The sequence below is a fragment of the Lampetra fluviatilis genome, chromosome 47 (genome assembly GCF_964198595.1).
Source record: "Lampetra fluviatilis chromosome 47, kcLamFluv1.1, whole genome shotgun sequence".
NCBI lineage: Eukaryota > Metazoa > Chordata > Hyperoartia > Petromyzontiformes > Petromyzontidae > Lampetra > Lampetra fluviatilis.
The window spans coordinates 3,371,588-3,399,328 of record NC_136321.1 but is presented as its reverse complement, the minus strand read 5'-3'; the positions used below and the strand labels follow the sequence as shown (position 1 = coordinate 3,399,328).

The 27,741-nt window shown below is 60.0% G+C and overlaps 1 protein-coding gene across 1 annotated transcript in view; it reads left to right on the top strand.

The window, feature by feature from the left end:
• Window positions 1–25,956, top strand: part of LOC144947883 (AT-rich interactive domain-containing protein 1B-like) — a 114,807-nt gene extending 88,851 nt beyond the window's left edge. Inside the window, 14 exon segments of the mRNA XM_078877261.1 lie at window positions 2,335–2,465; window positions 5,067–5,276; window positions 6,917–7,133; window positions 9,778–9,913; window positions 11,337–11,611; window positions 17,096–17,246; window positions 17,760–17,876; window positions 18,643–18,757; window positions 19,980–20,597; window positions 20,745–20,961; window positions 21,243–21,373; window positions 21,758–22,576; window positions 22,578–23,267; window positions 23,269–25,956. Coding sequence (XP_078733387.1) covers window positions 2,335–2,465; window positions 5,067–5,276; window positions 6,917–7,133; window positions 9,778–9,913; window positions 11,337–11,611; window positions 17,096–17,246; window positions 17,760–17,876; window positions 18,643–18,757; window positions 19,980–20,597; window positions 20,745–20,961; window positions 21,243–21,373; window positions 21,758–22,576; window positions 22,578–23,267; window positions 23,269–24,126 — 4,685 coding nt within the window. The 3' untranslated portion in view covers window positions 24,127–25,956.
• The last annotated feature ends 1,785 nt before the right edge of the window (window positions 25,957–27,741 follow it).

Below are 27,741 nucleotides of genomic sequence, written 5' to 3'. Positions count from 1 at the left end.
ACCGCCGCCCCGGTGCGGAACGCTCGAGGAGCGGTAAACAAACGGGCGCGTCCGGGGAACACGAGGAAGCGTGGGGAAGCACCGGGGAAGCGTGGGGAAGCACCGGGGAAGCACCGGGGTTGAACAGGGAAGCGTGAGGAATCTTCTTGGTTCTTTCGGTAAAGTCACGTAGAAGGGAAGCAATAAAATAATAAAAATAAAACATAATAAAATAATATAATAATATTGTATTACTTCCCTTCTACGTGACTTTACCGAAAGAACCAAGAAGATGAATCCCTGCAGTCACGAAAGCTTTAAATCGAAATTTAAGCGTGAGGAAGTGCAGAGAAGCACGAGGAAGCGCAGGGACGAGTGGGTAAGCGCGGGGGAAGCGAACGGAAGCAGACTGCGCCGTGGTTACCAGGGCGGCTCTCGTGTCTTCCGATGGCACTCGCGAAACACAAAGCACGGCTCGTGTCACGCGTGATGGGACCGAGTGTCGGGAGAGGAGGGGAGGGAGCGGAGAGAGCGGAGGGAGAGGAGGGAGCAGAGGGAGAGGAGGGAGCGGGGGAAGAGGAGGGAGAGGAGCGGAGGGAGCGGTGGGCCTGTCGGATTCGGGGATTTGCAGATTGGGAGCGCGTGCGGCGAGGCGGCGGTGGTGGCGGGACGGGGCATGGCGCCCGCGTGCTCGCACATATCTCCGAGTGCAAATGAGGGAGCGGCCGCCGTCGGCTGGGGGCACCGCGGCCCACGGGGAAACGCGTGTGGCGCGGCACGGCCCGTCCGTGGCCCGCTCTCCCCCGGTAGCTCACCGTGGATGTGCCCGTTCCTACGACCCTGCTGGTCCCAAGCACCACCGACTTGGCAACGACAAACAACGCGGCAATAACATTGCTAATGGCTGGCCTGTACCCGTGTGTGTATTCGCGTGTGTGTGTTGTATTTGGTGTGTAGCTTTGTTGTGTATTGTGTGTCCGTGTGTGTACGTGCGCATGCAGCGCGCAAATGTGTGTCGTGTGAGGTGTGTGAATGTGTGTGTAGAGTGAGTTGTGTGTGAGCGTGTGTCGTGTGTGTGTGTAGTGAGCAGTGTGCACGATTTCACATGTACACACGCGCTCTCCCACACACACACACTTTCTCACACACACACACGTTCTCACACACACACACGTCCTCACACACACACGCGCTCTCACACACACACACACACGTTCTCACACACACACACTCACACACACACACGTTCTCACACACACACTCACACACACACACACACGTTCTCACACACACACTCACACACACACTCACACACACATGCGCTCTCACACACACACTCACACACACACTCACACACACACACGTTCTCACACACACACGCACGTGGTTCTCCGACCGCCTCCATTCCCTCGTCTAATTCATCCGGTAGCCGCCATTTTGGTGGCTCCAAGATGGCGGTGTTGCTGTGGTGACGTCCCGGCGCTCCCCTCGCTCTTCACGCAGCTCCTCTCCCGCCCGCCCAGTGCCGCCAGTGCCGCACGGCAGCTGTAGCCGGTGCCCGCACGAGCCGCGATGCCCGTGGAAGTGGCACAAGCGCTCGCACATTCACGTCGCCAGGCACGGGGGCCCTGCCCGGTCTCTCGCTCATCTCCTCCCCCTCCACTCCCCGTCCCCTCTCTCCCTGTCTCTTCTCTCCCTGTCTCCTCTCTCCCTGCTGTCTCCCTGTCTCCTCTCTCCCTGCTGTCTCCCTGTCGTCTCTGCCGGTCCCCTGTCTCCCCGCTGTCCCTCCCACTGCCCTCTACGTCTGCTGCGTCCCCGTTTCTCCGTCTCGCTCGTTCAGTCTCCCGTGTGTTGACCAGGAGAGTGAATTGGCTCATTGTTGAGACGCTCGTGCGCACACAACATGAGCGCTGGGTGAGAGACAAAGGCGGCCGGGCGTGGTTACTGTCCACGGCTCCTCCCCCTCGTGCGCCGTGCCGGCCTTCATCGGTGCCCCTCGCTAACGGCACTTGCCCTAACAGCCTGTTCAGGCTATAGGAGGGAGGGGGGGGATCTTTGTCTTTGTCCTGCGTCTGATAATCGACCTCCATATGGGGAAAGAAAAAATGAAAATGGGAGGGGGGGTGTCTGGATCTTCTAAGCCCCCCAAAAGTACGAGGGTCGATGAGAGTGTTCCGAGTTGTTTGAGCAGTACGACCCCTTCCTTTGTCCGGCTCTCCACGTTGAGACAATAACGTCGTGTTATTGGTGTAAGCTGTTGGAGGTTGTGGTGGTGGTCGTGGTGGTCGTGGTGGTGGTTGTAGTGGTTGTGGGCCGTGGTGAATAAGTCGCCCGCCCCCTCTGTGCTGTGAGCAGGAAACTCAGGCCCCCCCCAGCACATCATGTCCCCCCCGGGGACCCCGGGGATGACCCCGGGGCCCGAGGGAGGCATGGGTCTCCAGGACGGGAAGACCCCTCCTCCACCGCCCAGCGAGAACAAGTCTAAGGTGCGTGGCAAGTGAGGACCGACTCGCTTGCTCACTTGCTCACTCGCATGCTCACTCACACACACACTCACTCGCTCTCACTCACTCGCTCTCACTCTCACTCCGTCTGACTCGCACACTCGCTCGCTCTCACTCACTCGCTCTCACTCACTCGCTCTCACTCACTCTCACTCCCTCTGACTCGCACACTCACGCTCGCTCACTCGCACACTCGCTCGCTCGCACACTCACTCGCTCGCTCTCACTCGCACACTCACGTTCGCTCACTCGCTCGCTCACTCTCACTCACTCGCTCTCACTCGCTCGCTCGCACTCGCACACTCACGCTCGCTCTCACTCACTCGCTCTCACTCGCACACTCACTCGCTCGCTTTCACTCGCACACTCACGCTCGCTCGCACACTCGCTGGCTCTCGCTCTCGCTCACACTCGCACTCACTTGCTCTCACTCGCACTCACTCTCTCACTCACTCACTCAGGTTAGGTGCACTTTGAGGCCACGTGATGTGTCGAAGGCTCGTTGCTGGCCGGAAGTCACGGGACAGTGCCAGGTGCCATGGATTGACTGACTAAGATGACTGGCAGATGCACCACCTGTGCCGCTTGGTGTGCCAACTTGCATTTTATCCACCCGGCGTTCCACTCGTTGTGAACGTCGCTCCTCTGCCCTCGGATGTTGTTGGAAGGCGACTGCCTCCAACTGCCCAGTAGCGTCCTTCACAAGCCTCCTCCACAGAGGCCAATCTTGACACTGCTGGTACCAGTCTTCGGCAAGTCCACTCAGCCCCACACCCTGCTGTACCACATCACTCCATCTCTTTTCTAGCCCGTTCAGTGCCCGTTTAGCCCCTTCTATCTGGCCCCTCCATCCGACCCATTCAACGCAGCCTCGCCTGCCGTAGGAGCTCACCGATGGGACTGTGTCCAGATCTTTCAAGGATCTGTGAGCTCCTCACACAAATCCAGCCTGGTGACAGCCAGGATGGATCATGGGCAAGCCAGCCTGAATGTTACAAACTGGCACAGACGGTCCCCCAGAGGAGATGAGGTTTTGCAGCATTGAGAAGGAAGGGCATGACTATGGCCGGGAAGATCTGGGCCTTCATATGGCGCGATTGGCCAGGTAGCTTCCACACAGCGTTACGCAGTCGATGAAAAGATGATGGCGCTCGGCTGACTCCAACACGCTCACACTCGCGCATGGACCCACACTCAGACACACACTCGCACAAGGACAAAAGTCCGCCGTGTAGCCTACAGAGGCTGTTGGGGCAAGTGCTATTTGCGAGCACCCAGGTTGGCACGGCACGTAAACGGGGGTGGGTGGCCATCACCGCGCCAAAGCCGCCTTTTACTCTCTCTAATGCTTACACACTGCGCCAGGTATTCATTTAAGGCTAAGTCGACCTAGGGGACAATTGGGACCAGTTCAGATATTCGCCACCGATGATGGCTGTTAGTGGGAATTTAATTCGGGTCTCTGGGTTTGTAGGACAGTGTGCTAACCTTTATACTACCGCTCTAAAACAAAGACAAAGATCCCCTGTATAGCCTTAACAGACTGTCAAGGCAAGTCCTATTAGCGAGCATCTATGAAGGCAGGCAAGGGGCACGAAGGGGTGGGTGGCCAGCACCACGCCCGTCCGCCTTTGTCTCCCCACTGGCGATGATTTTACACACCGCACCAGTTACTGATTTGAGGCTGAGTCGACCTAGGAGAGGCCCAGGACCGGTTCAGATAATCGCCACTGGTGTTGGCCGTGAACGTAAATCGAACTCGGATATTTGCGTTCATAGCGCATCGCGCTAACCACTACACTACTGCTCCCCACAAGCGCACAAAGACGCACACCCACTCACACACAGTCTCACGCACATACGCACACACTCACTCCACCTCCTCCCGTAGCCTCTCACCCTGCCCCATCCCGCTCGGCCTTCTCCCGCATCTGCGACTCGCGTGGACACACGCGGGTTAATACGCAGCCTTGACCCAGGCTCCCCCCGATGCCCTCCCCCCCCCCCTCCCCACGGGGCCGGTGGTTGCCAGGCGCGTTGCCGAGCAACGGCGGTTTGGGTTCTGGGTTTCCGTGCCGACGCCACGGTCCACGCGTCCCGGCGAGCGGCAGCGCTGTCTTTCTGCCGCGGCGGAGGGTGAAGGGGCCAGGAACGGGACCCGTACCCCCCTCCCCCTTCCCCCCCCACCGCCCACTTCCCCCCCCCCCCCGTCCGTGGCCCCCCCTCCCTTCCAGCGAACCCTTCAGGCCTACTTGGCCACAGCGCCCTGTAGGCCTTGTTGTTGTCTGCAGCAGTTGCGGGCAACGTGAGTCACGATTTGTATAAAGCACGAGAGAGAGAAGCGGGTTAAAGCGAAATCACAGAGCAGGGGGTCTGGTCCCATAGGGGTCACGGTTCCATCTTAGGGGTCACGGTTCCATCATAGGGGTCACGGTTCTATCAAGAGGTCAAAGTTCGATCATAGGGGTCACGGTTCCATGATAGGGTTCACGGTTCCATCACATAGGGTTCACGGTTCTGCGCGTCTCTGTCCTCCCTCTGCACCCCCCTCCCACCCCTCGTCGCCGCCCCCCCCCCCGACAGAAGTCCGGCTCGTCCACGACGACGGGCGAGAGCATCAGCCGCCTGTACGAGCTCGGCTGCGAGCCCGAGCGCCGCCTCTGGGTCGACCGCTACCTCTCGTTCATGGACGAGCGCGGCACGCCGGTGCCCGCGCTGCCGGCCGTCGGGCGCAAGCCGCTCGACCTCTACCGCCTCTACGTGTCGGCGCGCGACATCGGCGGACTCACGCAGGTGAGCCCCCCCCGCACCGCCCGTTCCCCCCGGGCCGCCGGTGCCGGCGCGGCCCGGACCGCCGGTGCCACGGCACGGCCGGAATTACGGGATGTCCGGAAACCACGGGACGCGGCCAGAGCCACGGGGGCAGCGGCGAACCCACGGTGTGGCCGAAACCGTGGTGCAGCCCGGAGCGTGGTACAACCGGCCCAGGCGGTGAACGGTGCCACTGACCCGGCACGCGCCGGCTCTTGCGCTCGTTCGTGCAAGATCGCCATCGTCGCCATCGTTAGCCACGATCGGTCCACTGCTGGATAAAGGCCTCGCCCAAGTCCCCATCGCCGCACGTCGCGGTCTCGCGGCGCGAACTCTCCACCCGGCACCCGCACCGGAGTCGATCTCGGCGCTCCATCTCCGGGGTGGGCGTCCTCTCCGGCACGTTCCCGCCCTCGGCTGCCGCTCTCCAGTTTTTTTCGGCCACCGGCCGTCATTCCTCCTGGCGATGTGTTCTGGGGGCTTAAGCCCACATGCTGCGCAATCATCGTTGAAAAATTAATGAGCTGTGAGCCTGGCTAACCGCACGCGTGCGCGCGTGTGTGTGTGTCTTCGCACACGCGCCTACCTGGCGCGGTGTGTCGGCATCCGCACCGGGGAGACAAAGGTGGCCAGGCGTGGCGTTGGCCACGTCGCCCCATCGTGCACCGTGCCACCCTTAATGGGTGCCACTCCCTCACGGCCGCTCGCTGCACTGATTCACGGTTCGAATCCATCCGGCCGCCCTGATTAATACTGCGGGTCTCTGAACCGATCAGCGCGGTTGTGGCTACGTACGGCGGCGCGAAAGAAGTTCCAACGGACACCCGTACAACCGTTGACGTCCGTGACGGGCTGCCCGATTCACAGCAGCGGGCGGGCGTCAAAGATCCTGCGACCGACTTGGAGAGAGGAGAGCCGGCCATTGTCCGTTAGCGGCGTCGCGGGGGCAATTAGCCAAATTTGAAAAAATTTCACCGCAAAATACTCACTGGGAGTACAGTCTAATTGCATTGCATTGTATATCTAATTGCTCAACCAAATGTATCAATTAGTTACGTTTAACTGTTATCTAACTGCTATCTAATTGGTATCCAATTGGGCCTAATTGCTCTTTCTGGCTGCGAGTGCTCCTCTACAACTTCACCGGCGAGCTAAAACGACGACGATCCGCGCGTCACAATGAAACTCGTTTGGCCGTGTCGCTGAGTGGAGGCTCTTGCGACGCAAATCTGGCGAGATCCTTACGGCGCCTAACGCAAAAACGAGACGTCGTCGCGATTCGAGTGACGCTACAATCCGCACGCGGTGGCGTGACGTCACGGGAGGAGCCCCAACGAGGACAAAACTGGTCTGCAGCTGGAGCGTGTCGTTGGGACGTGGCCGCGGTTTCTCAACTCCTCGTGAGCCTGTGGTTCTAGACGACAATATCTCCACGCGCTCGACCCCTTTGAGGCGGTGGTCTGGACGAGGCTGAGAGCTGCCGGGACGTTGCGACGCTTCTCTCGCGCTGTGCGCGCCCGAAGCTCGCGACGCGGCCACAGCCTGGGAGTCGACGTTTACCCGACGGCCGTACGGCTGCTGACCCCGTCGCCGTTGACCCCACCCCCCCCCCTCCCCTGCAGGTGAACAAGTGCAAGAAGTGGCGCGAGCTGGCGACGGGGCTGGGCGTGGGCACGTCGAGCAGCGCCGCCAGCTCGCTCAAGAAGCAGTACATCCAGTTCCTGTTCGCCTTCGAGTGCAAGGTGGAGCGCGGCGAGGAGCCCCCCTCCGACCTCATCAACCCGCCCGTGCCGGCCGACACCAAGAAGCACGCCGCCAAGGTGCAGCCGCCGTCGCCAGGTGAGACACCCCCACCGCGCCCGGCACGCCGACAGGCGGGTCTCACCGCCACCGCCGCGCCGCAACCCGGCCACGGGCCGGCGTGCCGTGGCCGCATTTGGCCGTGCCACGTCGTTTGTGTTCCGGCCGCAACACTCGTGGGCGGCCGCGTCGCTTGCGACCGGCCACACCACTCGTGAAACCGCCTGTAGCCACCCTCGCCACTGCTGCACCCTCGCCACTGCTGCACCCTCGCCACTGCTGCACCCTCGCCACTGCTGCACCTCGCCACTGCTGCACCCTCGCCACTGCTGCACCCTCGCCACTGCTGCACCCTCTCCACTGCTGCACCCTCGCCACTGCTGCACCCTCGCCACTGCTGCACCCGCGCCACTGCTGCACCCTCGCCACTGCTGCACCCTCGCCACTGCTGCACCCTCGCCACTGCTGCACCCTCGCCACTGCTGCACCCTCGCCACGGTAACCCGGCCCCACCGCTGCAGACCAACCCCGGGTCACTCTTGCAAACGAGGCCCCCCCCCCCATCCTGGTCTCTTCTTTAAGTTCCCAGCTGGCCACACAGAATCAGCGTGGAACTCCGCTTACGCCCGGCTACACCGCTCACAACCGCCAGGGATGTCCATGCGGGGGGTGGGGGGGTGTGTCCAGGGCCCGGGGAAAGTCCCACGCCGCGTGGGCCCCTCCGCGACACCTTCAAACTAAACCGGAAGTATTACATCTGACGTCGTGACGTCGTAGCGCCAGGCCCCCCCCCCCCCCCCCCAAAGCGCGGGGCCCGGGGCGGTCACCCCGATTCGGCCTACCCTCGGGACGGCTCTGACGGTCGACCCCACTGCCTCCATTTCTCTTCGGCAGCGCGGCCGGCGTGGCTGCTGTGGCTTGCGCAATCGGTGCAGAGAATTAGCGGCCGCATTCGCCCCCTCGCTGGCTTGGCCGCCGCCACACTACTCGTAGCTGCCGGCCGACCTGAACCCTAGACAGCTGACCCAACCTGACGGACCAGACCCGAGCACACGCAGATACGAGGTCTACAGATGACGGTCAGGTGCTCTTCAGCGTACGTCCGTGCGCATGCACGTACCGTGTGCGCGTGCGCGCGTGAGCATCCGGTGAGCAACTCCGATGTCACAGAACTCGCAATCCTCACGCGGCCCCAGCAGCAGCAGCAGCAGTCGGCAGCCACCGCCGCCAGAGCTGAGCGAGAGGGAGCAGAGTGCGCGCGCGCGTCTGTTTGTCATGTTCTATTTTTGGCATCTGCTTTCCCAGGAGGATCGAGTTGAGGGGAGGGGAAAGGCTTGGAGCGATCGGTGGCGGGGATGGGGCTGGGTGGGGGTTTGTTTACAATCTTGGCTGGAGAGGTGAAATGGGTCCAACGCTGCTTGGCCAGGAACCAGACTTTGTAAATCAATTACTCGGCAGACACGAGGAACGAGACACCCAGCCTTGTGTGTGTGTGCACGTGTGTGTTTTTTTACCCGGTGATGTCACACATCCTTAAGCCTTGGGTGGGGGGTGGGGGATGAGATGTGATGTCATTGGACAGTCACTGGCTGACTCTCCGAGCCGTGATGTAATCTCGGCGTGACGTCACCCGCCCGCTCTCATCTCCCCGTGCATGAAGAGCGTGGGGGGGAGGAGGAGGGGGGGAAGCTGTGGGGGGGGGGGATGCTGATAGGTGGGTGGTGGTGGCTGGGGGAGGCGGCGGTGGGGGGGGAGCGTGTGGGGAGGGGTAAGCGGATTACAGCTTTGTGTGCGAGCCCGTGGGGCGGTGTTGGAATGTTCGGGGAATCCCTGGGGCAGCCACAGACAGGTTGGGGAAGTGGTGGGGGGGGTGCAGCGGTAAGCGGATGCTGCTGAGGCTGAACATAAAGATAAGAATGTAAACAAAGCGGCGATTGACCTTTGCCTGGCCTCTCCCCTGCCACACGGTGGTGGCGGGTGGCGGTGGTGGCTCCACGCCAGGCGGCTAACCGGCGCGGCCTGCCGGATCGTCCCCCTCCGTCTCCTCGAACCCGACCGGGGGGGGCGGCACGGCACCGCGCCGAGCGACGGCGCGTGCCCGTGCCGGCGGTTGTCACCGCACCGCCGCTCGTTTGCCCCGCGCAGCCGTGGCGAGTCTCGGGATTCGGCGCGTTTATTTTATTCGGGAATGAAGTCCCCTGCGAGCATTGCTACCGCCACCTCCGCCGCCACTGCCGCCACCTCCTCGCTCACCATGTGGTCTCTCCTCCACCGAATCCCACAGCTACAGCTGCTGCTGCTGCACGGGAGACCCACAAAGCCACCACCAAGATCTGATCTCAGAGAGCCATAGGCTCACACTCAGACCCATAGGCTCACACAGAGACTCAGCAAGCAGCAAACGCGAGACTGCCTGGCGCCACGAACCCAGTGACCCCAGTTCGATTCCCGCTCACGGCCAACATCGGTGACAGATATCTGAACCGGTCGTGGGCCGCCCCCTAGGTCCACTCGACCTTAAACGAGTACGTCCTGCGGTGTGTAAACAAATGCGGCCAGGCGTGGTGCTGGCCGTCCACCACCCCGTGCGTTGTGCCGTACTCGCTCGCTTAACAGCACTCGCCCCGGCAGTCCGTGAAGGCTATGCGGGGGACCTTTGTCTTTGCGTGTGGCCACTTGGCAGCCGGCTCGGGCTCCATGCAGGGGCCCCAGACGCCGCAGTCGACCAGCAGCTCCATGACGGAGGGGGCGGCCGAGATGAAGCCCCCCACTCCGGCATCCACCCCGCACAGCCAGCCGCCCCCCACCGTGGGGAACAGGTGCGTGCTGGCACACACGCATGTACACATGCACACGCATGTACTCACGCGCACGCACGCACGGACACGCGCAAACACGCGCAGACATACGCAGACACATGCGTGCACACAGACGAATGCACACAGACGAATGCACATGCACACACACGCACGCGTACACAAACGCGTACACGCGTACACGCACACAATTGCAAATGCACGCACACGCAGGTGCAGGTTCATGTACGTGCATATAAAGTCACAGGAAAAGATCTCCCAAATGGGCTTTAACAGACTGTTGGGGCAAGTGCTGTTAGCCGGCACGGTACACGAAGGGGGGTGGTGGGTCAACTCCCAGCCCGGCCGCCTTTGTCTCCCCAGTGCCGGCCGGCCGTGGTTCTCAGCAGACCATCCTCTTGTGTTTCGATTTAAAGCTTTCGTGACTGCAGGGATTCATCTTCTTGGTTCTTCCGGTAAAGTCACGTAGAATGGAAATAATAAAATAATAAAAATGAAACATAATAAAATAATTCTCACAACGTTTCGGCCACAACGCAAGCAGCCTCCTCGACAGACCTGTTCTTTACCTGAGGACGGCTGCTTACGTTGTGGCCGAAACGTTGTGAGAATTATTTAATTATGTTTTATTTTTATTATTTTATTATTTCCCTTCTACGTGACTTTACCGAAAGAACCAAGAAGATACATCCTCTTGTGCTCGCTGACAGGTTGCCCCAACAGTCTGTTCGCGTTTGTGTTCTTCAGTGTATGTTCTTGTGTGTGTGTGTTCATTATGAGACCTCCTTTGGCAGTTGCAAGATATAGTAATAGGTTTTTACCTTTTTATCTGGCAACAAAACTGACACCTTTATACAAGGGATCATGTTTGCATTACCCATTATCAGAGTTGTATTTTTGTTTGCATTTTGACCGCAAGTGTTGGATCCCTTGTATATAGGTGTCAGTTTTGTTGCCAGATAAAAGGGAAAACGCCTATTACTCTGTGTGTGTTCATGTTCACGTGTGGAGGCGTGGTTGCGTAGTGGTTCGCGCTACGCTGCGCTACGAACTCAACGGCACGAGTTGGATTCCTGCTCACGGGACAACATCAGTTTCAAATAGCTTAACCGGTCCCACGCCTCCCCTAGGTCGACTCAGCCTTAAACGAGCGTGTGAACATCGGCGCTGGGGGATGTACACAGGCAGCCGGGCACGGTGCCCCGTACTGCCCTTCAGAGGTGCTCGCTTGCCCCAACGATGTGCTAAGGCGTGTGTGCGTGTGTGTGCGTGCGTGCGTGTGTGTGTGCGTGTGTGTGTGTGTGCGTGCGTGCGTGTGCGTGTGCGTGCGTGTGTGCGTGTGTGTGTGTGTGCGTGTGTGCGTGTGTGTGCGTGTGTGTGTGCGTGTGTGTGTGTGTGGGGGGGGATCTTTGTCTGCGTGCGCCAGGAACAGCACCATCAGCCTGCAGGACCCCTTCTCGGAGAACGGGGACCCGGCCTTCCAGCGCCGCAACGCGCTCACCCCCAACCCCACCAACGCCCCTTACCACAGCCTCACCCCGCCCGCCGGTGCGGGGCCCGACGCGCTGGCGCGGGCCGCCTACGAGCAGGGCCGGGCGGAGGGGCAGTACGGTGCCCCCCGTGACCCCCGTGACCCCCGCGACCCCCGCGACCCTCGCGACCCTCGCGACCCCCGAGACCCCTACAACCCCATGCGCAAAGGTACAGAGAGTGCGGGGAGAGGGGGGGGGCGCTGTGATAGGGGGGCTTTGTTAGAGGGGGGGCACTGAGGGGGACAGCATTGAGAGAGGGGGGGCTCTGTGAGAGGGGGGCACTGTGAGCGTGTTCTCTGTGTATGCAGTGTGCAGTGTTTATCTGTATGTAGCGTGTTCTCTGTGTATGCAGTGTGCGGTGTTTATCTGTGTGTAGCGTGTTCTCTGTGTATGCAGTGTGCAGTGTTTATCTGTATGTAGCGTGTTCTCTGTGTATGCAGTGTGCGGTGTTTATCTGTGTGTAGCGTGTTCTCTGTGTATGCAGTGTGCTGTGTTTATCTGTGTGTAGCGTGTTCTCTGTGTATGCAGTGTGCAGTGTTTATCTGTATGTAGCGTGTTCTCTGTGTATGCAGTGTGCAGTGTTTATCTGTTTGTAGCGTGTTCTCTGTGTATACAGTGTGCTGTGTTTATCTGTGTGTAGCGTGTTCTCTGTGTATGCAGTGTGCAGTGTTTATCTGTGTGTAGCGTGTTCTCTGTGTATGCAGTGTGCTGTGTTTATCTGTGTGTAGCGTGTTCTCTGTGTATACAGTGTGCTGTGTTTATCTGTGTGTAGCGTGTTCTCTGTGTATGCAGTGTGCAGTGTTTATCTGTGTGTAGCGTGTTCTCTGTGTATGCAGTGTGCTGTGTTTATCTGTGTGTAGCGTGTTCTCTGTGTATACAGTGTGCTGTGTTTATCTGTGTGTAGCGTGTTCTCTGTGTATGCAGTGTGCTGTGTTTATCTGTGTGTAGCGTGTTCTCTGTGTATACAGTGTGCTGTGTTTATCTGTGTGTAGCGTGTTCTCTGTGTATGCAGTGTGCTGTGTTTATCTGTGTGTAGCGTGTTCTCTGTGTATACAGTGTGCTGTGTTTATCTGTGTGTAGCGTGTTCTCTGTGTATGCAGTGTGCTGTGTTTATCTGTGTGTAGCGTGTTCTCTGTGTATACAGTGTGCTGTGTTTATCTGTGTGTAGCGTGTTCTCTGTGTATGCAGTGTGCTGTGTTTATCTGTGTGTAGCGTGTTCTCTGTGTATACAGTGTGCTGTGTTTATCTGTGTGTAGCGTGTTCTCTGTGTATACAGTGTGCTGTGTTTATCTGTGTGTAGCGTGTTCTCTGTGTATGCAGTGTGCAGTGTTTATCTGTATGTAGCGTGTTCTCTGTGTATGCAGTGTGCGGTGTTTATCTGTGTGTAGCGTGTTCTCTGTGTGTAGCGTGTTCTCTGTGTATGCAGTGTGCAGTGTTTATCTGTGTGTAGCGTGTTCTCTGTGTATGCAGTGTGCAGTGTTTATCTGTGTGTAGCGTGTTCTCTGTGTATACAGTGTGCTGTGTTTATCTGTATGTAGCGTGTTCTCTGTGTATGCAGTGTGCGGTGTTTATCTGTATGTAGCGTGTTCTCTGTGTATGCAGTGTGCAGTGTTTATCTGTGTGTAGCGTGTTCTCTGTGTATGCAGTGTGCAGTGTTTATCTGTGTGTAGCGTGTTCTCTGTGTATGCAGTGTGCAGTGTTTTTCTGTGTGTAGCGTGTTCTCTGTGTATGCAGTGTGCAGTGTTTATCTGTGTGTAGCGTGTTCTCTGTGTATGCAGTGTGCTGTGTTTATCTGTGTGTAGCGTGTTCTCTGTGTATACAGTGTGCTGTGTTTATCTGTGTGTAGCGTGTTCTCTGTGTATGCAGTGTGCTGTGTTTATCTGTGTGTAGCGTGTTCTCTGTGTATACAGTGTGCTGTGTTTATCTGTGTGTAGCGTGTTCTCTGTGTATACAGTGTGCTGTGTTTATCTGTGTGTAGCGTGTTCTCTGTGTATGCAGTGTGCAGTGTTTATCTGTATGTAGCGTGTTCTCTGTGTATGCAGTGTGCGGTGTTTATCTGTGTGTAGCGTGTTCTCTGTGTGTAGCGTGTTCTCTGTGTATGCAGTGTGCAGTGTTTATCTGTGTGTAGCGTGTTCTCTGTGTATGCAGTGTGCAGTGTTTATCTGTGTGTAGCGTGTTCTCTGTGTATACAGTGTGCTGTGTTTATCTGTATGTAGCGTGTTCTCTGTGTATGCAGTGTGCGGTGTTTATCTGTATGTAGCGTGTTCTCTGTGTATGCAGTGTGCAGTGTTTATCTGTGTGTAGCGTGTTCTCTGTGTATGCAGTGTGCAGTGTTTATCTGTGTGTAGCGTGTTCTCTGTGTATGCAGTGTGCAGTGTTTTTCTGTGTGTAGCGTGTTCTCTGTGTATGCAGTGTGCAGTGTTTATCTGTGTGTAGCGTGTTCTCTGTGTATGCAGTGTGCAGTGTTTATCTGTGTGTAGCGTGTTCTCTGTGTATGCAGTGTGCAGTGTTTATCTGTGTGTAGCGTGTTCTCTGTGTATACAGTGTGCTGTGTTTATCTGTATGTAGCGTGTTCTCTGTGTATGCAGTGTGCGGTGTTTATCTGTATGTAGCGTGTTCTCTGTGTATGCAGTGTGCAGTGTTTATCTGTGTGTAGCGTGTTCTCTGTGTATGCAGTGTGCAGTGTTTATCTGTGTGTAGCGTGTTCTCTGTGTATGCAGTGTGCAGTGTTTTTCTGTGTGTAGCGTGTTCTCTGTGTATGCAGTGTGCAGTGTTTATCTGTGTGTAGCGTGTTCTCTGTGTATGCAGTGTGCAGTGTTTATCTGTGTGTAGCGTGTTCTCTGTGTATGCAGTGTGCAGTGTTTATCTGTGTGTAGCGTGTTCTCTGTGTATGCAGTGTGCAGTGTTTTTCTGTGTGTAGCGTGTTCTCTGTGTATGCAGTGTGCAGTGTTTATCTGTATGTAGCGTGTTCTCTGTGTATACAGTGTGCAGTGTTTATCTGTGTGTAGCGTGTTCTCTGTGTATGCAGTGTGCAGTGTTTTTCTGTGTGTAGCGTGTTCTCTGTGTATGCAGTGTGCAGTGTTTATCTGTGTGTAGCGTGTTCTCTGTGTATGCAGTGTGCAGTGTTTATCTGTATGTAGCGTGTTCTCTGTGTATGCAGTGTGCAGTGTTTATCTGTGTGTAGCGTGTTCTCTGTGTATACAGTGTGCGGTGTTTATCTGTGTGTAGCGTGTTCTCTGTGTATGCAGTGTGCAGTGTTTATCTGTGTGTAGCGTGTTCTCTGTGTATGCAGTGTGCAGTGTTTATCTGTGTGTAGCGTGTTCTCTGTGTATGCAGTGTGCAGTGTTTATCTGTGTGTAGCGTGTTCTCTGTGTATACAGTGTGCGGTGTTTATCTGTATGTAGCGTGTTCTCTGTGTATACAGTGTGCAGTGTTTATCTGTGTGTAGCGTGTTCTCTGTGTATACAGTGTGCTGTGTTTATCTGTGTGTAGCGTGTTCTCTGTGTATGCAGTGTGCAGTGTTTATCTGTGTGTAGCGTGTTCTCTGTGTATACAGTGTGCTGTGTTTATCTGTATGTAGCGTGTTCTCTGTGTATACAGTGTGCTGTGTTTATCTGTATGTAGCGTGTTCTCTGTGTATGCAGTGTGCTGTGTTTATCTGTGTGTAGCGTGTTCTCTGTGTATACAGTGTGCTGTGTTTATCTGTGTGTAGCGTGTTCTCTGTGTATGCAGTGTGCTGTGTTTATCTGTATGTAGCGTGTTCTCTGTGTATACAGTGTGCTGTGTTTATCTGTGTGTAGCGTGTTCTCTGTGTATGCAGTGTGCTGTGTTTATCTGTGTGTAGCGTGTTCTCTGTGTATGCAGTGTGCTGTGTTTATCTGTGTGTAGCGTGTTCTCTGTGTATGCAGTGTGCTGTGTTTATCTGTGTGTAGCGTGTTCTCTGTGTATACAGTGTGCTGTGTTTATCTGTATGTAGCGTGTTCTCTGTGTATGCAGTGTGCAGTGTTTATCTGTATGTAGCGTGTTCTCTGTGTATGCAGTGTGCGGTGTTTATCTGTGTGTAGCGTGTTCTCTGTGTGTAGCGTGTTCTCTGTGTATGCAGTGTGCAGTGTTTATCTGTGTGTAGCGTGTTCTCTGTGTATGCAGTGTGCAGTGTTTATCTGTATGTAGCGTGTTCTCTGTGTATGCAGTGTGCAGTGTTTATCTGTGTGTAGCGTGTTCTCTGTGTATGCAGTGTGCGGTGTTTATCTGTGTGTAGCGTGTTCTCTGTGTATGCAGTGTGCAGTGTTTATCTGTGTGTAGCGTGTTCTCTGTGTATGCAGTGTGCAGTGTTTATCTGTGTGTAGCGTGTTCTCTGTGTATGCAGTGTGCAGTGTTTATCTGTGTGTAGCGTGTTCTCTGTGTATGCAGTGTGCAGTGTTTATCTGTGTGTAGCGTGTTCTCTGTGTATGCAGTGTGCAGTGTTTATCTGTATGTAGCGTGTTCTCTGTGTATGCAGTGTGCAGTGTTTATCTGTGTTGCAGTGTGCTGTGTTTATCTGTGTGTAGCGTGTTCTCTGTGTATACAGTGTGCAGTGTTTATCTGTGTGTAGCGTGTTCTCTGTGTATGCAGTGTGCAGTGTTTATCTGTGTGTAGCTTGTTCTCTGTGTATGCAGTGTGCAGTGTTTATCTGTATGTAGCTTGTTCTCTGTGTATGCAGTGTGCAGTGTTTATCTGTATGTAGCGTGTTCTCTGTGTATACAGTGTGCAGTGTTTATCTGTGTGTAGCGTGTTCTCTGTGTATACAGTGTGCAGTGTTTATCTGTGTGTAGCGTGTTCTCTGTGTATACAGTGTGCAGTGTTTATCTGTATGTAGCGTGTTCTCTGTGTATGCAGTGTGCAGTGTTTATCTGTGTGTAGCGTGTTCTCTGTGTATGCAGTGTGCTGTGTTTATCTGTGTGTAGCGTGTTCTCTGTGTATGCAGTGTGCTGTGTTTATCTGTGTGTAGCGTGTTCTCTGTGTATGCAGTGTGCTGTGTTTTCTGTGTGTAGCGTGTTCTCTGTGTATGCAGTGTGCTGTGTTTTCTGTGTGTAGCGTGTTCTCTGTGTATACAGTGTGCTGTGTTTTCTGTGTGTAGCGTGTTCTCTGTGTATACAGTGTGCAGTGTTTATCTGTGTGTAGCGTGTTCTCTGTGTATGCAGTGTGCAGTGTTTATCTGTATGTAGCGTGTTCTCTGTGTATGCTGTGTGCAGTGTTTATCTGTGTGTAGCGTGTTCTCTGTGTATACAGTGTGCAGTGTTTATCTGTATGTAGCGTGTTCTCCGTGTATGCAGTGTGCAGTGTTTATCTGTATGCAGCGTGTTCTCCGTGTATGCAGTGTGCGGTGTTTATCTGTATGTAGCGTGTTTTCTGTATGTAACGTGTTCTCTGTATGTAGCGTGTTCTCTGTGTATGCAGTGTGCGGTGTTTATCTGTATGTAGCGTGTTCTCTGTATGTAACGTGTTCTCTGTATGTAGCGTGTTCTCTGTGTATGCAGTGTGCGGTGTTTATCTCTGTATATCTCTCTGTGTGTAGCCCTGTCTATGCAGCGCCCTCTGGCTCTCTGTGCGGCGAACTGTCGTGATTAACGAGCGTGCTCCCCCCCGCCCCCTCCATGTCCGTCGCCACTCCCAGCGGTCCCCGTGCCCGACCCATACGGCTCCCAGGGCCCGTCGGCCCGGCTGCCTCCCGACCCCTACGGCCGGGGGCCTCCCACGGGTCTGGCCGGCCTGGGCAGCATGAGCCAGAGGCACCCGTACCCCTATGCGCCGGGCTACGACCGCCGGTGAGGTCCCCCCCCCCCCCCCGCCGCTGCCCCACACTCACCGATCACAACGCCACCTGGCACCGCTTCGTCGCGATTGGACGTCGCGGTTCACGCGAGAGTCGGTTCGCTTCTCGCGCTGCCCAACCACCCCCTCCCCCACCCCCCTCGTGTGCCGTCTACGGCCTTCGTAGGTGCTGCTCGCTCACGGCACTTGGCCCCGGCAGTCTGCGTGAGGGCTTTAAGTGGGGGACCTTTGTCTTTGTATTCCCTGTGGTGGGGAGCGGTGGCGCGGTGGTTCACGAACCCGGAGTTCACTTCCCTCTCGCGGCGAATATCGGTGACGATGATCTGAACCGGTCGTGAACCTTCCCCAGGTTAACTGGGGATGTTTGCCACACCCCGACCCCCTCAAGGGTGTGCCGTGCCGGCCTTCTTAGGTGCTGCACGCTAACGAGCACTTTCCCCAGCAGCTACTCTTGCCCCCACTGGTCTGTATGGTTACACGGGGGAACTTTGTCTTTGTGCGGTCAGGGCAGAACACGCGCTGTCGGTGGAGGCCGGAGTGGGCCCGGTAAACCCGCTCGTTCCGCCGTCCGTGGCGGACCCCGGGATGTACTCCCCCGGGGGGCGCGGGCCCCCCCAGCCCAGGTGAGGCCACAGCGTGGCGGTCCGCAGGGCCACGGGTAGCTGGGGGCCCCATGGGGAGAGCGAACGAGAGTGGAGGAGGCCTTGTCGTCAGAACCGTGGAGGATGGTGATAGCGAGGAGTGATTGTGATTAGCACGAAAGAAGTTCAACATCCATGATTGTACGTACGTATGTTTAATCGGAGGTGCAGGGGTTAAGGACGACAAACTAAAAAGCAGTTCTAAAGAAATTAGTTTTCAAGCTAGATTTAAAAGCGCATAGCTCAAGTTGCTTCCTAAATATCGCAAGAGCGTTCCAGACGGCCGCCAAAGCGCATCTGAAAGCGCGCCATGCAGTGACCGCCTTTTGTTCGATGGCGAGATAAAAACAAATTATAGGGAGGGAAGAATGTAGAGAAGGCGGGGGAGAGGGGGATGGTGCGAGAGGGAGGGTGAGAGGAGAGAGAGAGAGGAAACGGGAGTGAGGGATGGAGAGCGAGGAGATAGAGGGAGAGGAGGGAGAGGAGGGAGTTTGGGAGCGGAAGAGAGGCCTTCTTGAGGGTCCCTCGAGGCCCCTTGGTTCCACTTACCCTGTCTGGCTGCTGTGCGTGAGTTGGTCGTGGCGTTCCGGTCGGACCTCATTAAACATGCATGCTGGGTTATTTATTCATACACTCCGCTGCTGCCGCCGCTGCGGCCACGGCTGCCGTGGCGGCCGTGGTGGCGTTGCTGACGACTGCTGACGAGTGTGAAAAAACTGCCGTGGCACGCTGTGTTTACTCCGTTCAGGCACGACAACTACGGGCAGCCGTACCCGGGGCAGGGCCCCCACCAGGGCCAGCCGCCCTACCCCCCGCCCGGCCAGCACGCAATGTACCAGCAGCAGCAGCCGCAGCCACAGCCGGTAACGCACCGATCGGCACGCGCAGCCCTAGCCCAACACGACACGGTGAAGCCCAACACGATTAGGTCTGGCACGGCGAGACCCGGCACGGCTAGGCCCGGCACGGCTAGGCCCGGCACGGCTAGGCCCGGCACGGCTAGGCCCGGCACGGCTAGGCCCGGCACGGCTAGGCCCGGCACGGCTAGGCCCGGCACGGCTAGGCCTGGCACGGCTAGGCCCGGCACGGCTAGGCCCGGCACGGCTAGGCCCCGCACGGCTAGGCCCGGCACGGCTAGGCCCGGCACGGCTAGGCCCGGCACGGCTAGGCCCGGCACGGCTAGGCCCGGCACGGCAAGGCCCGGCACAACTGGTACACTCCCGGGTTTAGCGGGAGGTGGCGGACGGCAGATCTTAGGGGTGGTCGATGGACAATGTTAGATTTAAAAAGAGTCAACCGTTAATTCATGACACCGTTTATATTCATAAATATAATCAACATTAATAACCTAAATATACTCAGCACAGTCCCGACGGCTGAAGCTCACCAAGCGACGATGTCGCGGTGGCCATGTTTTCATGGGGTTGTTTATCCGGCAGCTGATTGGCCGCTGCAGCGTTGGTGACGATGTTTGGGGCCTCGTGATGATCGCACGCTTTTTCTCCTCCCGCGGGTCTCGCCACAGCGACGCTCGCCGCTGCTTCCCGTGGCCACGCCATGTGCGTGTTTGTTGTTGCTCTGGAGACCAGGAGATCGATCATCGATGTTCGGTCGCAGCGTTGATCGCATTCGTCGTGATTTCTCACTTAACAGAGTGGGCCGCATGAAGGCTACTGCCATCTTCCGCGGTGTGAGATGATGACGCTGATAGTAAAGCGGCTCAGCAGCGTCTCTCGGTTAAAATTAAACTATTTTTATTTTACCAGGTAAGGGCCACTGAGCTGTGAGCTTATTTTTCTCAACGAAGTGGTTTATCACGTGGAAATTTAGAGCGGCCAAATACTCTAAACGTACGTTCATTCTAAATTTGGAGAAAAAAACCAGAGGACCCGGAGAAAAATTCACGTGACCACGGGGAGAATATGCAAACTACAAATGTACAGGTGTCAGGGTCTGGATCGAACCCAAGACCCCCCGGCGAGGTAGCTAACATCTCGCCTCCGTGGCGCCCCAGTCACCGTAACTCCTCGTCTCCCCGTGCGTCTCCCTGACTCGCCTGCTTCTCTCCGTCTCTCCGTCTCGCAGAACTATAAGCGACCCATGGAGGGCATGTACGGCCCGCCGGCCAAGCGGCACGAGAGCGAGGCCTACGGCCTGGCCTACCCGGCCCAGCCGCCCTCCGACCCCTACGCGGGCTACCCCGTGCCGGGGGCCACGGGGGCCTACGGGGACCGCCGGGCGCCCCCCACGCACGCCCCGACCCCCGCCAGCCAGTTCCCCTTCGGCTACGCGCCGCCCGACCGCGCGCCCCCGCAAGCCCCCCAGGCCATCGTGGGCGCCGACTCGGGCCCCCCGCCGGCGCAGGGGTCGGCGGGGGGGCAACCGGGCTGGGGGCCGGCGCGCGCCGGAGGGGGGCCGGCGACTGGCGGCCCCGGGGACGCGGCGTACCCCCCCTACCCGAGCCGCCCGCCCTCGCAGGCCCCGCCGTACCCGGGGGCGGCGGGGGGAGGCCGCGGCGCGGGCGAGGACGGGGGGGCCCCCGCAGGGGAGCCGCCGGGCCCGCGGGCGCCGGGCGAGTGGCACTACGCGCAGAGGCCCGCGCCGTACGCGGCGACGCCGGCGCCGCAGCCCCATGGCCACGCGACGCCCGGCGCCGGCCAGAGGCCTCCGTACCGCACGGCCGGCCCCGCCGGATACCCGCAGGTAGGTGGCGGCGCCGTCGCGCGGGCCGCACGGCGGCCGCCCCCTCCCCCCGCCCCGGCTTGACGTGGCGCCCCCGCCGGCACCGGCGCCTCCGCCGTCGCCGCCGCGACCGTGACCGACCGCGCGTCTCCGTGCCGCCGCCCGTAGGTGTCTCCGAGCAAGCCGCCGTACCTCTCCGCCGGCGGCGTGCGGATGCAGAAGGTGGGGCCCCCCGTGCCGGCGTCGCAGCTGCCGGGGGGCGGGCCCCCCGCGCCGCTCGCTCTGCTGCCCCCCCCGCGCAAGGACCCCCCCTTCCCGCCGGGGTGCGTGGAGGCGACGCAGGCGGCCGTGAAGGCGCGCCGCCGCCTCACCGCCAAGGACGTGGGTGAGCAGGGCACGCGCACCGCTCCACGCTCGCCGCTCCACGCTCACCGCCGCTCTCCAGGCGCCACCACTCACCACCGCTCGCCACCGCACATCGCTCGCCACCGCTCGCCACCGCTCACCACCGCACATCGCTCACCATCGCTCGCCATCGCTCGCCATCGCTGGCCAATACTCGCCACCCCTCGCCACCGTTCACCATCGCTCCCCGCCTCTCGCCACCGCTCGCCACGACTCGCCGCTCGCCGGCACTCACCGCTGGCGACGTGGCTGTGGGAGCAGGCACCCCGGAGGCGTGGCGGGTGATGATGTCGCTCAAGTCGGGCCTGCTGGCGGAGAGCAGCTGGGCGCTGGACTCCATCAACGTGCTGCTGCACGACGACGCCACCGTCGCCAGCTTCAGCCTCTCGCAGGTGCTGCCACTGCTGCCCTGCTGCTCCGCACCGCCCTGCGAGCCGCCCTGCACCACCCTGCACTGCACCACCCTGCACTGCACCACCCTGCACTGCACCACCCTGCACTGCACCATCCTGCACTGCACCATCCTGCACTGCACCACCCTGCACTGCACCACCCTGCACTGCACCACCCTGCACTTGATAATGTTGATGATCATGGTGATGGTGATCGTGGTGATGATGATGACGATGACAATGCTGATGACAATGGTAATGATAATGATGACGGTGAGCGTGGTGGTGATGACAATGACAATGATGATGACTGTGACGATGACGATGGCAATGATGATGATGATGGTGGTGGTGACGAATGATGACGGTGCTGCCGCTGCCCAGCTGCCCGGCCTGCTGGAGCTCCTCGTCGAGTACCTGCGCCGCTGCCTCATCCACATCTTCGGCATCCTGCGCGAGTGCGAGATCGGGGGTCGCGCCGCTTACGACGACGACGACGAGGAGGAGGAGGAGGAGGACGAGGAGGAGGAGGAGGAGGACGGCGCCGCGCAGGACGCGGAGGAGCACGCGGCCGCCTGGGCCGGCCACTGGGTCGACGACGACGACGACGGAGAGGAGGGAGAGGAGGACCCGGGTTGGGACGAGGAGGAGCAGGAGGAGCAGGAGGACGAGGAGGAGGAGGAGGAGGAAGAGGAGGATGACGAGGCCTGCCCCGCCGGCCCTCCTGACGACGACGACGACGACGCAGGCGGCGGCGGTGGCGGTGGCGACGTTGCCGCGATGGCGAACGCCAACGAGCGGCCGCGGCGACGGGGGGGAGCGGCCGCCCCCCGCCGGCCGCCGGGGCCGTCCGCCGAGCGCAAGCGCAAGCAGGCGAGCCGCTTCGACCGGCGGCCGCTGGCGCTGGCTCTGGAGGACGCGGACGGGGCCTACGTGCTGGACCGCTCGGCCCGCCTGGGCCAGCCGCGGGAGTTCGACAGCGGCCTGCGGCACTGGCGGGTGGGCGGCGGCGACACCACCTGCCACATCCAGACGCACTTCGAGCGCCGGGACGAGCGGCCCAGGAGCCCGGCGCCGCCGCGGCAACCGCAACAGTTACCGCAGCAGCAGCAGCAGCAGCGACCGGCGCAGCAGCAGCGGCAGCAGAACGGGCCCGTGGAGGGCGCGCGGCCCAACGGCGAGAGCAACGGCGCGCGCAGCGGACGGGGAGCCGGCGGGCGGGGAGGAGGGCGACGCGCCGCCCGTGCGGAACGGCACGGGCGGCGAGGAAGCGGCGGAGCGAGCGGCCGGGGGCGGCGACCCGGCGCCGGGCTCGCCGGACGGCGCCGGCCTCGCCCGGGGCAGCCCCAGGCCGGCGGCGAGGGCCGGGAACGACGCGGACCGCAGGCCGTCGGCCTCCAGCAGGCGGGAGACGGCGCAGCGGGGCCAGCGGCAGCAGCTGGGCCAGCAGCGGAAGCGGCAGCAGATGCTGGAGGACGAGCCGCAGGGCCGCGACGAGGCGCCGCTGAGCCGCACGCGTCCCTGGCAGGAGTCGCTGGTGGGCCGCTGCGCCTGCGTCTCCAACATCGTGCGCAGCCTGTCCTTCGTGCCGGGCAACGACGCCGAGATGGCGCGCCACCCGGGCCTGCTGGTCATCCTGGGCCGCCTCGTGCTGCTGTGCCACGTCCACCCCGACCGCCGGCCGCCGCTGCGCCAGTGCCGGCGCCCCCCGCCGGACGCCCCCGGCGACGAAGCGGGGGGGGACGGTCGCCGCCCCGCGGCCGCCGGCGAGCGGGGGCCGAAGGAGGAGCGGGAGGAACCGGCGGCGACGAAGGCTGAGAAACGGCCGGACGGCGACGACGACGACGGCGCCGCGCGCGAGCCCGCCGACGGCGCCGGCAGGACGGAGCGGAGGCCGTGCGGCGGGGGCGACGCGTGGGGGGGGGTGGGGGGCGTGGGCCCCGGCGTCCGTGGTGCCCGCCGCCTGGCAGGAGGAGTGGCTGCTGGAGTGCGTGGAGACGCTGCGCGAGAACGCGCTGGTGACGCTCGCCAACATCGCGGGCCGCCTGGACCTGTCGCTCTACGCCGAGAGCGTCTGCCTGCCGGTGCTCGACGGCCTCCTGCACTGGGCCGTGTGCCCGGCGGCCGAGGCGCGTGACCCCTTCCCGTCGCTGGCGCCGTGCGCCGTGCTCTCGCCGCAGCGGCTCGCGCTGGAGACGCTGTCGAAGCTCGGCGTGCAGGAGGGCAACGTGGACCTCATCCTCGCGACGCCGCCCTTCTCGCGGCTCGAGTGCCTCCTGAGCGCGCTGGTGCGCTTCGTGGCCGAGCGGCGCAACCCGGTGTGCCGCGAGATGAGCGTGGCGCTGCTCGCCAGCCTCGTGCAGGGCGGCGGCGCCGACGGCGTGCCGGCCCGCGCCGTGGCGCGGCACAAGGGCACCGTGGGCAGCCTCGTGTGCTTCCTCGAGGACGGGCTGATGGCCGCGCTGCAGCAGACGCAGCAGCAGACGCAGCAGACGCAGCAGCAGCAGCAGGCGCAGCAGCAGGGCGGCGGCGGGGGTGGCGGGGGCGGGGCGGCCGCCTCGCTGGAGCCGCCCAGCGTGGACATGCTGCGGCGTGCCGCCGGCGTGCTGCTGGCGCTGGCCAGGCTGGACGGGTGCCGCGCCGAGTTTGTGCTGTACGAGGGCCGGCTGCTGGACATCGCCATGTCGCACATCCTCAACCCCTACATCTCCCCCGTCGTGGCCGACGTGCTTTACGTGCTGGGCCACACGTGACCCCCGCCCCGCCCCCCCGCTACGCGCGGCCCGCCCCACCCCGTGTCCCCCGCCGCCCGCCTCTCGCCGGGCCCCGTGTCACCGTGTGGTCTCGCTCGGGTGGGGGGGGGGCCCCGTGGCGTCGCTACCGGCCGGGCCTCCTCTCTGCGCTTCCCCGCCCGTTATTTTCCCCGCGTCTTAGTTTTGTGGTTTTTATTTTCCCCGATCGTCGAGTCCAACGCCGCCGTCGCCGCCGCCTCCGCTGGCAAGGCCCGGCCCGAAACCTAGGAGGGGACCGGATCTCCCCGCGGCACTCCCCGAGAAGCGGCGGACGTTCGAGGCGCCGTGCCGGGCGGGCGGGCGGCAGTTGGGATGGAGGACACTTTGCGCGTGCGCCGAGTGTTCACCAGGTCCAGCCGGGTGCCGTTTAAAAGCCACGAACAAGGAACTGAAACTGAAACCCGGCGCCCCCCCCCACCCCCACCCCGGGGCACCCCTGCCCTGCGGCCGCGCGGTGCCCAAAGCGCCAGCCAATCGGTACTCCTCCTCCTCCTCCTCGTCGCTAGCGCCGAGCCCTGCGTTTGGTACCGGCCCAGGAGACGTCGCCGTGTATTTAATTATTATTGACGTGGCAGAGTTGAGGTCGTGCGACGCGTGCGTGCGTGCGCACGTCCGTACGACGCGTGCATGCGTGCGCGTGCTGCCCGTGGTTTGGGGCCCAGAGGACGCTGCCCTGTGCGTGAAAGGGGGCCGCTCGGTGCCCTGAGCCTGCCGACCTGCGTGAGGGTGGGTGACTGCGTGTGTGTGTGTGAAAGAGTGAATGTTTATATGTGTGCGGCGTGTGTGCGGATGACTGTGCGTGCATTTCTGCCTTTGTCTAAGCGCGTTTGGTGGTGGGGGTGGGGCGTGGAGGCGCGCGTGGTGGTGGTGGTGGTGGTGACCGTGCCGTGGACAGCAGTGGGACCCGGCGCGTCGCCGGTCAGCTTGGTTACGGTGGAACCTCGGAGACCGCCCAGTGCCAGGCCGCGAGGACGTGGACAGCTGCAAACCGCCCGGACGCTGGGCGTGCACCCGGCAGCCCGCGGCGGGGACCGTGGATTTATAATCGCGACCACGGCGGCGGCGACGGCGACGGTGACGGCGACGGTTATCGTTATTATTATAATTATGGTTGTTGGCGCGTAAGCTGGGCCACCGGGCCCCGTTCCCGCCGTCGGCCGTCGCCCCCCCCCCCCCCACCACCACCACCTGCCCCCCACTCGCGTGCCGGGCGCGGCGTGCTCGTTGTACATACCTGTACATTGCCTACCCCCCCCCCTCCCCACCGCGCCCCCCTTATCATTATTACTGCTATCGTTATTATTACTGCGTGTATTTTATTTCACGTCCGTTTATAATTATTATCGTACTTTTCATTTTGTTTTATAAACCCGCCCCCCCCCCTTCTAGAAGGAAGTAATTGTAGCTAGAGTTGTGAGGACTGCTCCCCCCACCCCCCCACCCACCCCCCACCCCCCACCATCATCCCCAGTGCTTAATGGTGGGGGGAGGGGCGGGGTCCCCCGTGCCAGTGTACAGCCTCCCTCCTGCGTCCACCCAGCGAGCGACTCCCCCTGCCACGTCTTCGCGGGAAGACTTGAGGAGCGACGCGAGAGGGCACCGCTGCTTGGCGCCAGAGTCCTCCGCATCTTTGTATTGCCCAACAGCTCGCTCCCCCAGCCCCCCCCCCCCCCCCGTGTACATTCTGCCCACGGCGAGGTGACCCCCCGCCCCTCGCTCCTGCCACCCCGTGCCATTTATTCTTTATGAATCTTTATACTGTATGTCCCCCCTCCCCCGCCCCCCCCCCATGGTAAAAATAAATGTACATGAACCGCTTTCTACACGTCCAGTTGTGACCCGGACTCTCCACCCTCGTCACCCGCGTCTCTTCCAAGTCAGCCCTGGGTCAGCCCTGGGTCAGCCCTGGGTCAGCCCTGGGTCAGACCTGGTCCAGCCCTGGGTCAGACCTGGTGCAGCCCTGGTCCAGCCCTGGGTCAGACCTGGGTCAGACCTGGGCCAGCCCTGGGTCAGCCCTGGGTCAGACCTGGGTCAGCCCTGGGCCAGCCCTGGGTCAGCCCTGGGTCAGCCCTGGGTCAGACCTGGGTCAGCCCTGGGTCAGCCCTGGGCCAGCCCTGGGTCAGCCCTGGTCCAGCCCTGGGTCAGACCTGGGTCAGACCTGGGCCAGCCCTGGGTCAGCCCTGGGTCAGCCCTGGGTCAGACCTGGGTCAGCCCTGGGTCAGACCTGGGTCAGCCCTGGTCCAGACCTGGGTCAGCCCTGGGTCAGCCCTGGTCCGGAGTTGGGCCATTATTGGGTTTCATGTAAACCGCCCTGTCTCCGCTGCTGGCCTTATCAATAATAATAAGAATGTCTTAACGAGTCTCAAGACGTGCTTTCAGGAAGGCGCCGTGCTGGGATGTTTGGCCGACTGTCGATGTCGTCTTTGGCTTCGATTGGGAGGAGACCTCGGTGCTTGGAGAGAGAGAAAAAAAACCCCTGCCATGGTGCGCCGGTCAGCGTACAGGACTGGCCATCCAGAGGTCTCGCAGGTTCAATTCCATCTCCCGGCGCTGCAGTTGCAACAATGGGGCAGACATCTCAAATCCTCCCCCCCCCCCTCCCCACGCCGCAGCCTCTATCCACCCAGCGGTGTCAGAGGTCGCCGGTTTGACCTCGGGGCGTGGCGGTTGAAAATATTTGGTGCGGTTTTATTGAATCGCTCCCCCACCCTGAGGACACCGCAGTCAGACGACCGGCAGGTCGCGTGCAGTGGGGTGATTTTGACTTAGCTTTCGTGACTGCAGGAATTCTTATTCTATGGTTCTTTCGGTAAAGTCGCGTAGATAGAAAAAATAACAATAAAATCACGAAAATTAAAATGAAAATGAATGAAAAAATTATAATATCACGTTTGTTATCGCAACACAAACGGTCGTTCTTGATGACGACCTATTGTGTTGCGATCGAAAGGTCGTGATATTTTAATTATTTTTTATTCACTTTATTTACATTTTTATTATTTTATTCTTATTTTCTATATCTACGTGACTTTACCGAAAGAACCACAGGATATGGTGGGGTAATGTGTGGGTACTCCCATATCTTCCAACACGGTTTGGCCAGCATGGAAGAGTAGGCCAATAGCACTCGGCTCTCGAGGGACTCCTTTCTTGTGGAGGCCCTTCTGGCACCAGTGGCGAGGTCAAGAAGTTTCAGGGCCGAGGGAAAAACCGGAGGACCCGGAGAAAAATCCACGCGACCACGGGGAGAGAGACACGCAGACTTCAAATATACAGCAGGCGTCAGGGTCGGGATCGAACCCACGACCTCCTGTAGACCAGGCGAGGTAGTTAACATCTCCTAGCCACTGTGATGATGATGAGAGAGAGACACCGCAAACTCCAAATATACAGCAGCAGGCGTCAGGGTCGGGATCGAACCCACGACCTCCTGTATCCCAGGCGAGGTAGTTAACATCTCCTAGCCACCGTGGCTTTGCCAACCTGCACTTACCACTGTGGTGAAGTATGGTCAAATGCCACGTGGATCGAGAATATCGGGAATGTACATCATCATAACGTGCCACGGATGGGGAC